We start from the raw sequence: 12,260 nt of genomic DNA on the forward strand, positions 1-12,260 counted from the left end.
CAGCTCAAACCTCTTCAACACTTCTTCACTACTCTGTCCCAGCATTCATTAATTTCATGAGAAGGGATTTTTTACACCCGAGCAGACTGCTCCCCCTATCCAAGCCGTCAACGCAATTACGCTAGGACGTCCGATGCGAAGACCTGAATACGGCCTGAAGTCCCCATAACGGCACCAGACGCCGTCGCTGTTTTGGCCTACGGGCAGGGGACTGTTTCTCTCTGTAGGTCTACAGTGTCCGGCCGTTCAGCACAAAAGAAAAATATATAAAAACGGGCAAAACCATCCTTTTGCGCGGCGCTTCGTACAGACTACAGTGTCGAATTGCAGTTTTGCTGCCTCTACGGACGGAGCAATTTCACTGGTTGCGCGCTGCTGAAGCCATTGCAGGGGCGTCACGTTCCATCAAGAAATGCATCGAGTGCCCAGGTGGAAACTATATTTTAGAACCACATCTTGTCATTGATCCCATCGAGATGTAAATTACGGATTTTCCTTAGATAGGCCTATTCGATCCGTTCTCCCTATACGTATATACGTATATGTCCATTATTTTTTAAGGAAATGTGTTTGTTGTTTCGTTGCAACCCACGTACATTCTGTTGGTCTATATATAAATTCATTGCCTCAAGAATATGTGTTTCCCTCTACATATATATTCATTGTCTTAAGAATATGTGTTTTATTTTTCTGTATTTCTATTCATTTTCTATCAATAATACTCTCTCCGTCCCGAAATAAGTGACGTATATTTGTGCAGATTCTTATACAAATCCACGTTACTTATTTCTGGATGGAGAGAGTATATGTTTTCTCTCATTATTTCTCTCTACCGTCTATCTATTCTCTCTAAAAATATGTGTTTCCTCTTTCTCTTTATCTATATATCCATTCTCTTTCAATGAATATGTGTTTTTTTTTCTATTCGATTTCGGTTTTTTTCCTAATGTATATCCATTTTCTATCAAGAATATATATTACGAAGATTAACAACACAGATCCGCGCACAATGAGACACACACCGAAGATTAACTAGCGGTACCTCCGGTTCGGAAAAAGATTAACTAGCGGTACCTACTCCAGTGATGGTACAGTACAGCGAGCTAGCATGTCATGCAATTCTTGAGTGATAACATATCTTATCTGCAACATGATTCACTTGGACGGGCTGTACCGAAGAATACTGATCTGCCTGATCAGCCATCGAGCGTTTATAACTGCCTCAGTTGGTCCTGAGTTGAGGGATGGGATCATTCCATCCCTTACACCTTTGCTATGGCCTGATGCAGAAGAATTGCACGTCGATCCGATCAAGACAGCCCCGCCTCGGTGCAGTACGTACAGCTTTTCCGGCCGACTGCAAGAAATTGCACGTCGCACTACAGTAAAACCGCAGGGCCACGCTGTGCTCCCGATCTTTTTCCTCCCGGCCACTAGCTGCTTTCCGTTATCTCCTAATCATCGCCGTCTCGTGCCCGACGGCAGATGGAGGGATGTGATAGAGGGAGCAAAAAGCTCGGGAGTAACATCATCTTTTCCTTCATTAACTTTAGATCAAAATCCCATGCACTGATATAATCAATCAATTAAGCCATGCATGTATCAGATCCACGTCACCGTCCAATCTTGTAAACAAAAAAGAAAAAAAAAAGAAACACGATTCCTAAGTCGAGATGGGCCAGGTTAGAGCGTGAGCGAGGAGCGGCCCAGGAGGGGGACGAGGTAGCCGTTGAGAGCCGGCCGGGTCAGGGGGGCACTCTCGTCATTTCGGCTGCCGGACCGAGCGAGCGAGCGAGTGCCTGGCTTCCAGTGGGCCCGGGCGCCGCAGCGATTTGGACCGTGCAGCTCGGTTTGACCTGAGAGACCCCACGTGTGCGCTGCGCTGCCTGCACACCGCGAGTCTACACACGAGGATCACGTGCTCTCCATGACGTGTGGGCCCGAGATATATTGTCACCGAGCCTTCCGTTTTCTCCCATTTGATACTGGCTTGTCTGCGTCTCCGATAAGAAGTAAGTTGTGTCGAGGATTTCTTTCGCGTGCCATCGTCATTGAATATCACTTCTCTCAAGCCTGCGGCTCCAGTTTCATCCCAGACGACCATCTGCGAGATATGCAGGGTTCGTGTTGCGGGCACCACAAAACAGAAGGGCGTAGTGATCATCATCGTCATCATTTAGCGTTGCCGTGACTACTTTAACTCCACGATAAGAAGATAGCGCATGGACAAGGCCAGGTATCATGGACACATTAGGAGGCTAGCTACCAAAACTTCGCCACGGCGTAACAACCTCCTTTGATGTTGCTGCACAAGCCATCGGGAGAACCACCCACGACTATATCTCGCCACGAAAGTATACATAGACGCTGTACTAGACGTGGCAAAGATCATTTTCCGATGCCTTCTTTCCATTTTCACGGTCTCTCCGTTTCATATTAAATGACTTTCTATTACATATATCTAGACATTTTTTATGCATAAATACATCTGTATTTGAACAAATTTGAATCACTTAATATGAAACGGATAAAATATTTAATTGTGTAACTGGATCCGTTTGATGTTTGATTGCGTCCTTGCATTGGTTACCCTCGCTGCTCCGGACTCCGGAGCTCACACTCATCCCGGGGTGCCCGTAGCAAAATTGTCGGCCGCTGTTTTGGGCCATATCTGCAATTTCTTTCTACAGCTGTCTTTGTTCCGTTCCTGCAAAATCATTTCTTTTCTCACTCTCACTCTCTCTCTTCTTACTCATCAGTGACCCAAACTTTAATGCTGCTTGCTTCCCTTCCCTTCCACTGTTGCCCCCCTTCTCCCTCCCCCCAATCCCACCATTGCCGCGGCGGCCGGCATCTGCCCATCCCATGTCCATCTCCGCGCCGGCGCAGCGAAGCTCCTGAGTGACCGCGAGCTGGAGGAGGAGGAAGAGCGAGAGGCGGGGAGGGGCCAGTGGCAGCGTGTGGTGCCGTCAGTAGTTCAGTAAAACACCAATCCAAGAACCCTAGAGGTGACTACCGAGGGCTTCTCGCCAACCTTTTCGCCCCAGAGGTTTGAATCAAACACCCTGATCTCTGCCCCCCTTCTTCTCCTGTTCGGTTCGCATTGGGGCCGGCGTTGCGCGGTCTGCTTGGAAGCTTTACTCTGGTCTCTGGGTGGCATGGCGATGGGCTGCTGTTCTTGGATGGATCCCAGAGGGTGATGCGCCTCGAGTTTAGTTTGATTGGATTGGATTGGATTGGATTCCTTCCTGCGTATGGAGCGAGGAGGAAGGAAAAGCAGCCCCAAACTTGGACCGAATCTTCTGCAACGAAGGCGGCTAAAGGGGAAACTTTGGGTTTTGTTTCTTTTCGCCGAGCATGTCCGGTGATTTGATATGTTTTTTTTTGTTGTTGTTCTCCGCAAGTGTGTGATATCCCTTTTCTCCGAAATCACAATGCGTGCGTTCTTGATCTGGCTGCGCGCTTCCAGGAGCAAGATTGATGTTGTGCTCCTTTAATTCACTTCACATGGAACTTGCACATCATGTTGTTCCCCATTCCCCCCTTTTTCATTCTGGTAGTTTTTCTGATGAATGATTGCTTTGTGCTCTGTAGACCAGCTTGTTATTACTGCATTTATCTTGTCCTGATTCAGATAACTATTCTGATAAGTACGAAATGAATGCAACTTTAAAACTACATTGCTGATCCTGGTTCTGTAGGTGCCCACAAATAAAGATGCCGACGGCCGAAAGCCTACGCGCAGAGCTATCATCCAAGACGCCGCCTTTTGGCCTGAGGCTGTGGATAGTGATTGGCATTAGTATTTGGGTGGTAATCTTGTGTATACTAGGCTTCATGTGCTTCTGGTCCATATACCGAAGGAAGCCAAAGAAGTCAGTTGATAAGATCCCAGTATCTCAAATCCCTGATGTATCCAAGGAGATTGCAGTAGATGAAGTGCGCCAGCATGCTGTTGTCGAAAACTATCAAGTACAAGAAAGCCATGCGTTGACGGTGCAGGAGAAATCTCAAGATAAAGATTCCGGCAAAATGCTGGGACACTTGGTTAGGACAAAATCAAGTGATGCTGATAATTTGAGCCAATGCAGCTCAGTCTACCAATGTGATAGGGCTGGTAGTTCATATTCTGGGGATGAGGGTAGCTCAGGCAATGCTAGGAGGCAATATTCTCAATATGCAACTGTCTCCGCATCTCCTCTGGTTGGTCTCCCGGAATTTTCACACCTCGGTTGGGGCCATTGGTTTACTCTGAGGGATTTGGAGCATTCAACGAATCGCTTTTCTAAGGAGAATATCATTGGAGAGGGTGGATATGGGGTCGTTTACCGTGGCCGACTCATTAATGGGACTGATGTTGCAATAAAAAAGCTTCTTAATAACATGTAAGTAACTCTGAATTAGATTTTATCTATGTTCTCTGTGGGATGGTTTCAGCATACTCATTGTTTTTTTTATGTGGGCTGCAGGGGGCAGGCAGAAAAGGAGTTCAGGGTTGAAGTTGAGGCTATTGGCCATGTCAGGCATAAAAATCTTGTCCGCCTTCTGGGATATTGCGTTGAGGGAATCCACAGGTTAGGGCCAGTTTTGTTTCTTCTGTAACACTTATTTACATAGGAGTATAGGACATGTACTGATTTCTAATCACTTGCACACTAGAAATGCTCAATGATTAATTCTTCATGAAAACAAAATACAAGGTCTCTACTCTTTCAAACATTTATCACTTGATTCAACTTCATAAAAATGCATATTGCCAAAATGCATTCATTTTATTAAGAAATTTCTTTTGCTAATCAAAGTCAACATTTGCACATGCATGTTTTCTGCTTCTATTTGATCGTTTATAAGTTGTATCGGTCAGAATGACTTTGACAAATTTTAGCACAGAATGACTTGCAGCCAAACCCTCCACAGAGCATTCTCTCAGTTTGTTCCATTTTGGTTTTACTTCACTACTTCATTTAGTGGACATTATGTCATAGGCTTGCATCTTTAATAAGTATTCTATTTTAAGTGTTGTTGACAATCAACAACCCAATTCAACTCTTAGCTGGATTAATAATCTATTACAAAGGCAAAACTGCTTTAAATACTGGACCCTTATGAGTTTATGCCCGGAAACACAAAATAAAACTACCTCCTGCCTCAGCTGTTTGCCCTTGTTTCTTGGTCACTGTGATACTTTCTTCTGTCCTGCTTCCAAATGCCATGGTACCTTAAGCGCTGCCACTCTGAACAGAGTGAGATTGCTGAACTTGGTTAATATTCAGACAGAGCAGAACTTTAACAGTATTTAAACTTTGCAAGCATATCTGACATATTAGACGGCAATGTGGCATGATTGGAGTGGAGGACTGTGGACACACATGTTGCAAATGTAAATAGAATCAGAAACAGACTTTATTAGAAATGGATCAAAATGAAGAAACAGCTTATTGGCTCAGCACTCTCAGCTATAATAAGTTTCTTACTGGAAATGTACTTCCGTTATTTGCTAGTTTGTGGATATTCAGTCTTGTTCTTTAAGTACCGTGCCACGCGCCTCAGTAGTAAATTTGTGCCCATGAGATAATCATATTATGATTTGAGTTACTATGGAATTGAACAAATACTCTTTTTTACTCTACCTGGACAATATGTTGAATAATGGAACGGTTCATTTAAAGCACAAAAGGTACCGTGTCCCATTCTTTATGTATCCTGCTTTATTGACAATAGCCATAAAGATAGAAATTTTCCTGATAAATAGAGGTCCTTTTAAACCATCTAATTACCAAACAAAATCCCCCCTAAAGGTATGCAGTGTCCTGTACAAGAATGTTTCAAATTTTGATCAGTCAAGGCACTGTACATGTATTCGGAAATTTTTACTTACCAAATTTTTAATTCAGAGAAATATCTGGAAACCGAGCCCAGCTCAGTTGGTGGGTGGTGTATGTGTAAATCCCCACCACCCAGGCTTTTGTTCCTCTTCAACTTGACTATTGTTCTTAAGTAAATTGATATGCAGTTCCTCTTACGCATCCATCATTTTTTCTGAGATATTATATGGCAAAAAAAACAGATAAATTTTTAGCAACGTCTAACAATTTAGATTTCTGTTGCACCAAACATCCGTCATATTTCTGGTAGTGGAATTGTTCATGTAATCAACAGCAATTATTCTTGAACTCCAGTTATGATAAATTGAACATACCAGAGCATGCTCCTTGTTTCAATACTTAATGAAAATTCAGTGGTAAATAGTCAATCAAAATTAAGCCCTGTGTTAACATTTTTATGGTGAATATACATCTTGCAAATATATCTTCATATGCATCTCATGTTTTTTTTATTTATTTCAAGTTTTCAATGCGTCATTATCTTTTTGTTCCAGGATGCTTGTGTATGAGTATGTGAATAACGGAAACTTAGAACAGTGGATCCACGGCGCCATGCGGCAACATGGTGTTCTTACTTGGGAAGCTCGTATGAAAATCATTCTTGGAATTGCTAAGGCGTAAGAATCAAACCATTCATCTCTTCCCCCCTTTTATGTGTGTAGATTTAGCTGGTTAAGACATTTTCTCTAACTAAATGATACACAGGCTTGCTTATCTACATGAAGCCATAGAACCAAAAGTTGTGCATCGTGATATCAAATCAAGCAATATCCTAATTGACGAAGATTTCAATGGGAAGCTTTCTGATTTTGGACTGGCCAAGCTATTGGGTGCAGGGAAGAGCCATGTCACTACTCGAGTTATGGGAACTTTTGGGTATGTTATTATTATTTTCCAACTTGTAGTACCTGACTTAAGTCATGAAAAGGTTTGGTATTCATATACAGTAGGAGATGTTAAATGTTCAGAGACTTTTTTTTCTTCATGTATTAAAGCAGCTAGCATCACAGGAGCGCTTACCTTTTGCTCTGCCATCGTTTCAGATATGTGGCCCCTGAATATGCCAACACAGGTCTGTTAAACGAGAAGAGTGATGTGTACAGTTTTGGGGTGCTTCTACTGGAAGCAGTGACTGGGAGGGATCCTGTTGATAATAGTCGTCCAGATACTGAGGTGAGCATGTATCCTACTATCTCTCAGGTGTATCATGCATGTTCAGCAGTCCGTACTAGTGTCTCGCATTGTTCATTTATGCCCAGTAGCCCTTCTGTTACTTGTGCAATCCTGTCGCGGGTGTCCTGTTAATCAACTGCAAGATGGATCCCCTGCAGGTGCATCTAGTGGAGTGGCTGAAAAGTATGGTTGGCTCGAGAAGAGCCGAGGAGGTGGTGGACCCTGACATGGAGGTAAAACCAACCATACGGGCCCTCAAGCGTGCTCTTCTAGTGGCGCTGAGGTGCGTCGACCCGCATTCAGAGAAGAGACCCACGATGGGTCACGTTGTTCGGATGCTCGAGGCGGAAGACGTCCCGTCGCGGGAGGTTGTTGCCACTTTCCCTCTGCTTGTTCAACTTCAAATATCAGTCCATGTTATGTAACATTCCCGTTACAGAATCTGAACCTTCTGTTGTTGTGATCTTATCGAAGGACCGGAGGAGCCGGAGGGGCCATGGTGGCAACACGGACACCGAGTCCAAGGCGAGCTCGAGCGAGTTCGAGACTAGCGGCGACAGAAGAGACTCGGGCACATCCGTGAGATTCCAGTCCTAAGATTTCCGGCCGAGGGTCTGGACTGTTTGGGGGGAGGGGGGGTTAGAGACTGCAAGCTCAGCATTTCTGTAGGGCAATTTGCATTTTGTATTGTAGGTGTGTAGCGAAATGAGCTTATCCATGCTGCTCCTTCTCTCCCTGAGACTTGTTCTAGTAGTTATAATTCATCCTTCTGTTGGTCCAGCTGCCTGTACAGATTTCTTTCAGTTTCTCTTTCTTTTTCCGAGGAACTTTTCTCGTTTCGTTTTAGGGTCTGTTGAACAATAAATGTATTGGGATTATTTGCCCTTTATATCCGCCAAGATCTTTGTACCTAGCAGCTATCCATCTCTTGCCATATATTTTTTTCTGAACTGAAATGAAGAGCTGAATTGAACCTGAACCTGCTACTGTACGTTTTATTCAGACAGAAGGAGCATATTTTTTTTTAGAAACCAGAGGGAAGGAGCTTATGATCTGGATTTATTTAAGTGCGACAACAAAAAATCCGGATAAACGGGAAGTAACACGCTGACATCAGAGAAACCTTTGAAACCAACTTCTGTAAACTGAATCTGCTAATTTTGAATTACCTGTCAAAATATTACATTTACATGTATACATCCATATTTGGGCAAATTTGAGAAGTAATATGGTTCGAAGAAAGTACTGCTTATGGTCGGAGGAACTAGAAGTTCAAGGAAGTACTTTCTCCGTTTCATAATTCTTGTCTCAAATTTGTTCAAAAATAAATGTATTTATTTCTAAAAAACGTCTAGATACATGCATGTAATATTTTATTTGAGACTCTGATGATTGTTGCGCTGAAAGCATTTGGGTCGGGCCTCTCTCAGCTTCTGATCGAAGGCTGAAAGCGTAAAGGGCTAGTGCAACCCGACGGCCCATTTGCGAGCCCAGAAATATCTCATCCATTCATCCTAATCTCGCTAAACCCCCACGCTGTTTCGTTCCCAGAAGCCAGAATCCCTTCTCTCCTCGAACGCCATGGCCGCCGCCGCCGCCGCGATCCACCGCGCCGCCCACCCGCTCCGCTCCGTCGCCTTCTCGTCGTCCAGGTCCCGCTCCCTGCTCCACCTCCTCTCCCCTTCCCGCGCCTTCTCCTCCTCCTCGTCCTACGCCTACAATCCTTCCGCCGCCGCCGCCGCCGCCGCCGTCCCCAACCACGCGCATCAGCAGCAGTGGGCCCCCCCGCCCCCGCCCTCGCGCCATGCTCCTCCTCAGTGGTCTCCTCAGGGCCATCCGCCGCCGGCGAACAACTACCCGCAGCAAGGGCCTCCCCCGCCGGCGAACAATTACCACCACCAGCAGCAAGGGCCTCCTCCGGCGAGGAACGACTACCACCAGCACCAGCAAGGGCCTCCCCCGCTGAGGAACAACTACCAGCAGCAGGGGCCTCCGCCTCCGAGGAACAACTTCCAGCAGCAGGGGCCTCCGCCACCGCCTCCGAGGAACAACTATGGCCCGCCACCGCCCCAGCATCAGCAGCAGGCCCCGCCGCCGCCGCCTCCTGTGATGGGCCCTACGGAGCTGATCGGGCTGTGCCGTGAGGGCCGCGTGAAGGAGGCGGTGGAGCTGCTGGCCGGAGGGGCGCGCGCCGACGCGCCGTCCTTCTACGAGCTCGCCGCCGCCTGCTCCAACCCCAAGCTGCTCGAGGAGCTCCGCAAGGTGCACGACTTCCTCCTCCGCTCGCCCTTCCGCGCCGACCTCCAGGTCAACAACAAGGTGCTCGAGATGTACGGCAAGTGCGGCAACATGACCCACGCACGCAGGACGTTCGACCACATGCCCGACCGGGACATGGCCTCCTGGCACATCATGATCGATGGGTACACGGCCAATGGGCTCGGGGACGACGCGCTGCAGCTCTTCGAGGAGATGAAGCGGTGCGGCATCGCGCCCGACGGCCGCACGTTTGCGCTGGTGCTCGATGCGTGCGCCAACTCGGACGCCATCGAGGAGGCGCTGCTTTACTTCGAAGCCATGTCCAGGGACCATGGCATCGAGCCTGGTGAGGAGCACTATGTTGGGATCATCGAAGTCCTCGGCAAGTCGGGGCATCTCAACGAGGCTGTGGAGTACATTGAGAAGCTGCCGTTTGAGCCTACCGCAGTGGTTTGGGAATCACTCTTGAACCTGGCACGGATGAATGGTGACATCGACCTTGAGGACCGGGCAGAGGAGTTGCTGGTCTCGCTCGATCCATCCAGAGTCAATCCTAAGAAGCTGCCAACTCCTCCTCCCAAGAGGCGCCTTGGGATTAACATGCTTGATGGGAGGAACAAGCTGGGGGAGTATAGGCTGCCTCCCAAGATTGAAAAGAAGGTGGTGACCGAGCAGCGGTATGTCCCAGACACAAGGTATGTCCTCCATGACATTGATCAGGAGGCGAAGGAGCAGGCGTTGATGTACCACAGCGAGAGGCTGGCAATTGCCTATGGCTTGATCAGCACCCCGGCAAGGACTCCGCTTCGCATCATCAAGAACCTCAGGATTTGCGGAGACTGCCACAATGCCATCAAGATCATGTCAAGGATTGTCGGAAGGGAGCTCATCGTGAGGGACAATAAGCGGTTCCACCATTTCAAGGGCGGGGCGTGCTCTTGTGGCGATTATTGGTGAACATGGTTTTGTTCAAGTGAGTCCTATTATCTGAAGTGTGGTGTCTTATTGAACTCATGTTCCTCGTTAGGACTGCTGCTGTCCTATATGAATATGTATGTTGACAGCTATGCTTTTAGTGCATAAACAATATCAAGATATCTGTTGCTACTGGTAGCAATAAGACTGTCGATCCCCTCCTGATAGCTATATGTTAAGGTCCTTAATTTCTAGCTGCCATATCTCTGTTTGCACTAAAAAGAGCTATCACTTCTTGATGCACAGATTAATCCATATATTCCTTCTTGGGGTGTGGATCTCGCGCTTTTCATGGGTTTTTATGTGTTGCTGGTATTCGATTTAGCAGCTAGCCAGCTACGGAGTATATGATTTTAAGAGGTTCAGTTATCTCTCTTTTGGATTAAAAACCGAAATGAGTGAATCGTGTCTTCCTATTGTCGTTTGTACTCTATGCTGGATCACTGGTTATATGTTGCCCTAGTATCATTTTCAATTTTTGTTGCCTTCACTCACCTTACCTTACAAGAGGCAGCTGAATGACTCCTAGAGGCTAAAGTGACGTATTTGTCAGGGTTTTGTAATTGGCCTCGTGCCCAGATCGATGTATGATTGTAAATTTTCAGGACAAGTTTATGGAATAGTAAGAAGTTATTGGAGTTTTTTTTTTCTTTTGAGACTAGAACTTACTGGAGCTGATAGACTAACATGACTCCTGACTGGAATTGATTGTGTTATTTTGGCCGTGCGGCTATATGTGGAACTTGGGCGTTCTTGTTTCCCGAAGGTTTATGCTTAGAATTGAGTAGGAACAAGGCTTGTCGGCGGTGTCAGCCGGAGACAAAGAAACCTTACAATCTGTCGAGAAGCTAGAGAGACGACGAGGAAGAAGAAGCAGTGGGTCGAGCACATTGAGGCCCAGCAACGCCCAAAAAGAACGGCCCATATGACAAAACCCGGCTGCTTTTTTTTTCCTTTCTTTGACAAAAAGAAACGAAACGGTTAATTAACCGAGATATGAGGATTTTATATTTTGTAACAAGCTAGGCAAAAAAAAAAACCTTTGCCTATTCAGACTCTGCACGCTTATGGACTTACAGTTCTGTTTTGTTTTTTAGGCACATCAGCATATGTTAGCTAGCTAGGCATTGATCTAGCCAGAGAGTAGCTATGTATCTACTCTTAAGTCTCTAATTAGTAGCCTAATCACATTGTTTCTCAAATCCTTAACCGGCTTGGTTAAAGAAATGTTTGAATTTTTTCCGTCAAAGTAAACTTGTCGTCGTAGCTTTGCATAGGCATTCGTTTTCCAAGTGTATACTAGTTCTTCCTCAATTCAAACATGAGGACCCGGGAAAACGATCGAGATCGATGCGCGACTGTCGATGCAAAAAGAAAAGAAAAGAAAAGAAAAGAGTGCAATGATCAAAACCAAAAGCTCTCGTGTAGTGTTGCATGCAAATTAAAGCTGCTGCCCTTAACCTCCGTGCCAAGCATGCATTCATGCCATGGAAAACGCATCGAGTTCACCACTCGCCTTTGCTGGAGTATATTTTATTATCCTATATGTCCTCCTTGGATGCCCCCGAGATTAATCCGAGCCGATGAATTTAAATTAAACAGGACACGAAACACCGTTAAATTTGTGACAAGTAATACGGTTCGGAAAGTGCACTGAAACACGATTTTTCAGCCAGCCTTTTTCTTATGAAGCAGAGTCACCGCTCCAATGGTCGGATATTTTTTTCAGACTGTTAAAAGACAAATAATAAGCTGTGAATGGTAGTTTTCGTAAAAAAAAAGAGGGATTCATGCCCTGTTTCGGTTTCTTTCTCCTTCGATCATATGACGATGATGATCAATTTCCATGTTCCCTTTCTGTCAATTCCAAATGTGTATGCTCTCTTTCACCGCTTCAAAAATGCCGCAGCCTGTATGCAAATTAAAGTAAAAGGGAAAAATTAACAAATTCTTGGCCAAATTTGTCAA

The 12,260-nt window shown here is 45.7% G+C and overlaps 1 protein-coding gene across 1 annotated transcript; it reads left to right on the top strand.

Annotated features, from left to right (window-relative positions):
- Positions 1-2,729: 2,729 nt before the first annotated feature.
- LOC100843458 (probable receptor-like protein kinase At2g42960) lies at positions 2,730-10,570 on the top strand. The gene is made up of 9 exons (XM_014899119.2): positions 2,730-3,049; positions 3,702-4,385; positions 4,470-4,574; positions 6,380-6,502; positions 6,591-6,761; positions 6,929-7,058; positions 7,217-7,426; positions 7,533-7,603; positions 9,125-10,570. Exons 2-9 carry the CDS (start codon positions 3,718-3,720, stop codon positions 10,272-10,274), a joined length of 2,628 nt encoding a protein of 875 aa, XP_014754605.1. The 5' UTR covers positions 2,730-3,049; positions 3,702-3,717; the 3' UTR covers positions 10,275-10,570.
- Positions 10,571-12,260: the final 1,690 nt, after the last annotated feature.

This window comes from Brachypodium distachyon, chromosome 2 (genome assembly GCF_000005505.3).
Source record: "Brachypodium distachyon strain Bd21 chromosome 2, Brachypodium_distachyon_v3.0, whole genome shotgun sequence".
NCBI classification, from domain to species: Eukaryota; Viridiplantae; Streptophyta; class Magnoliopsida; order Poales; family Poaceae; genus Brachypodium; species Brachypodium distachyon.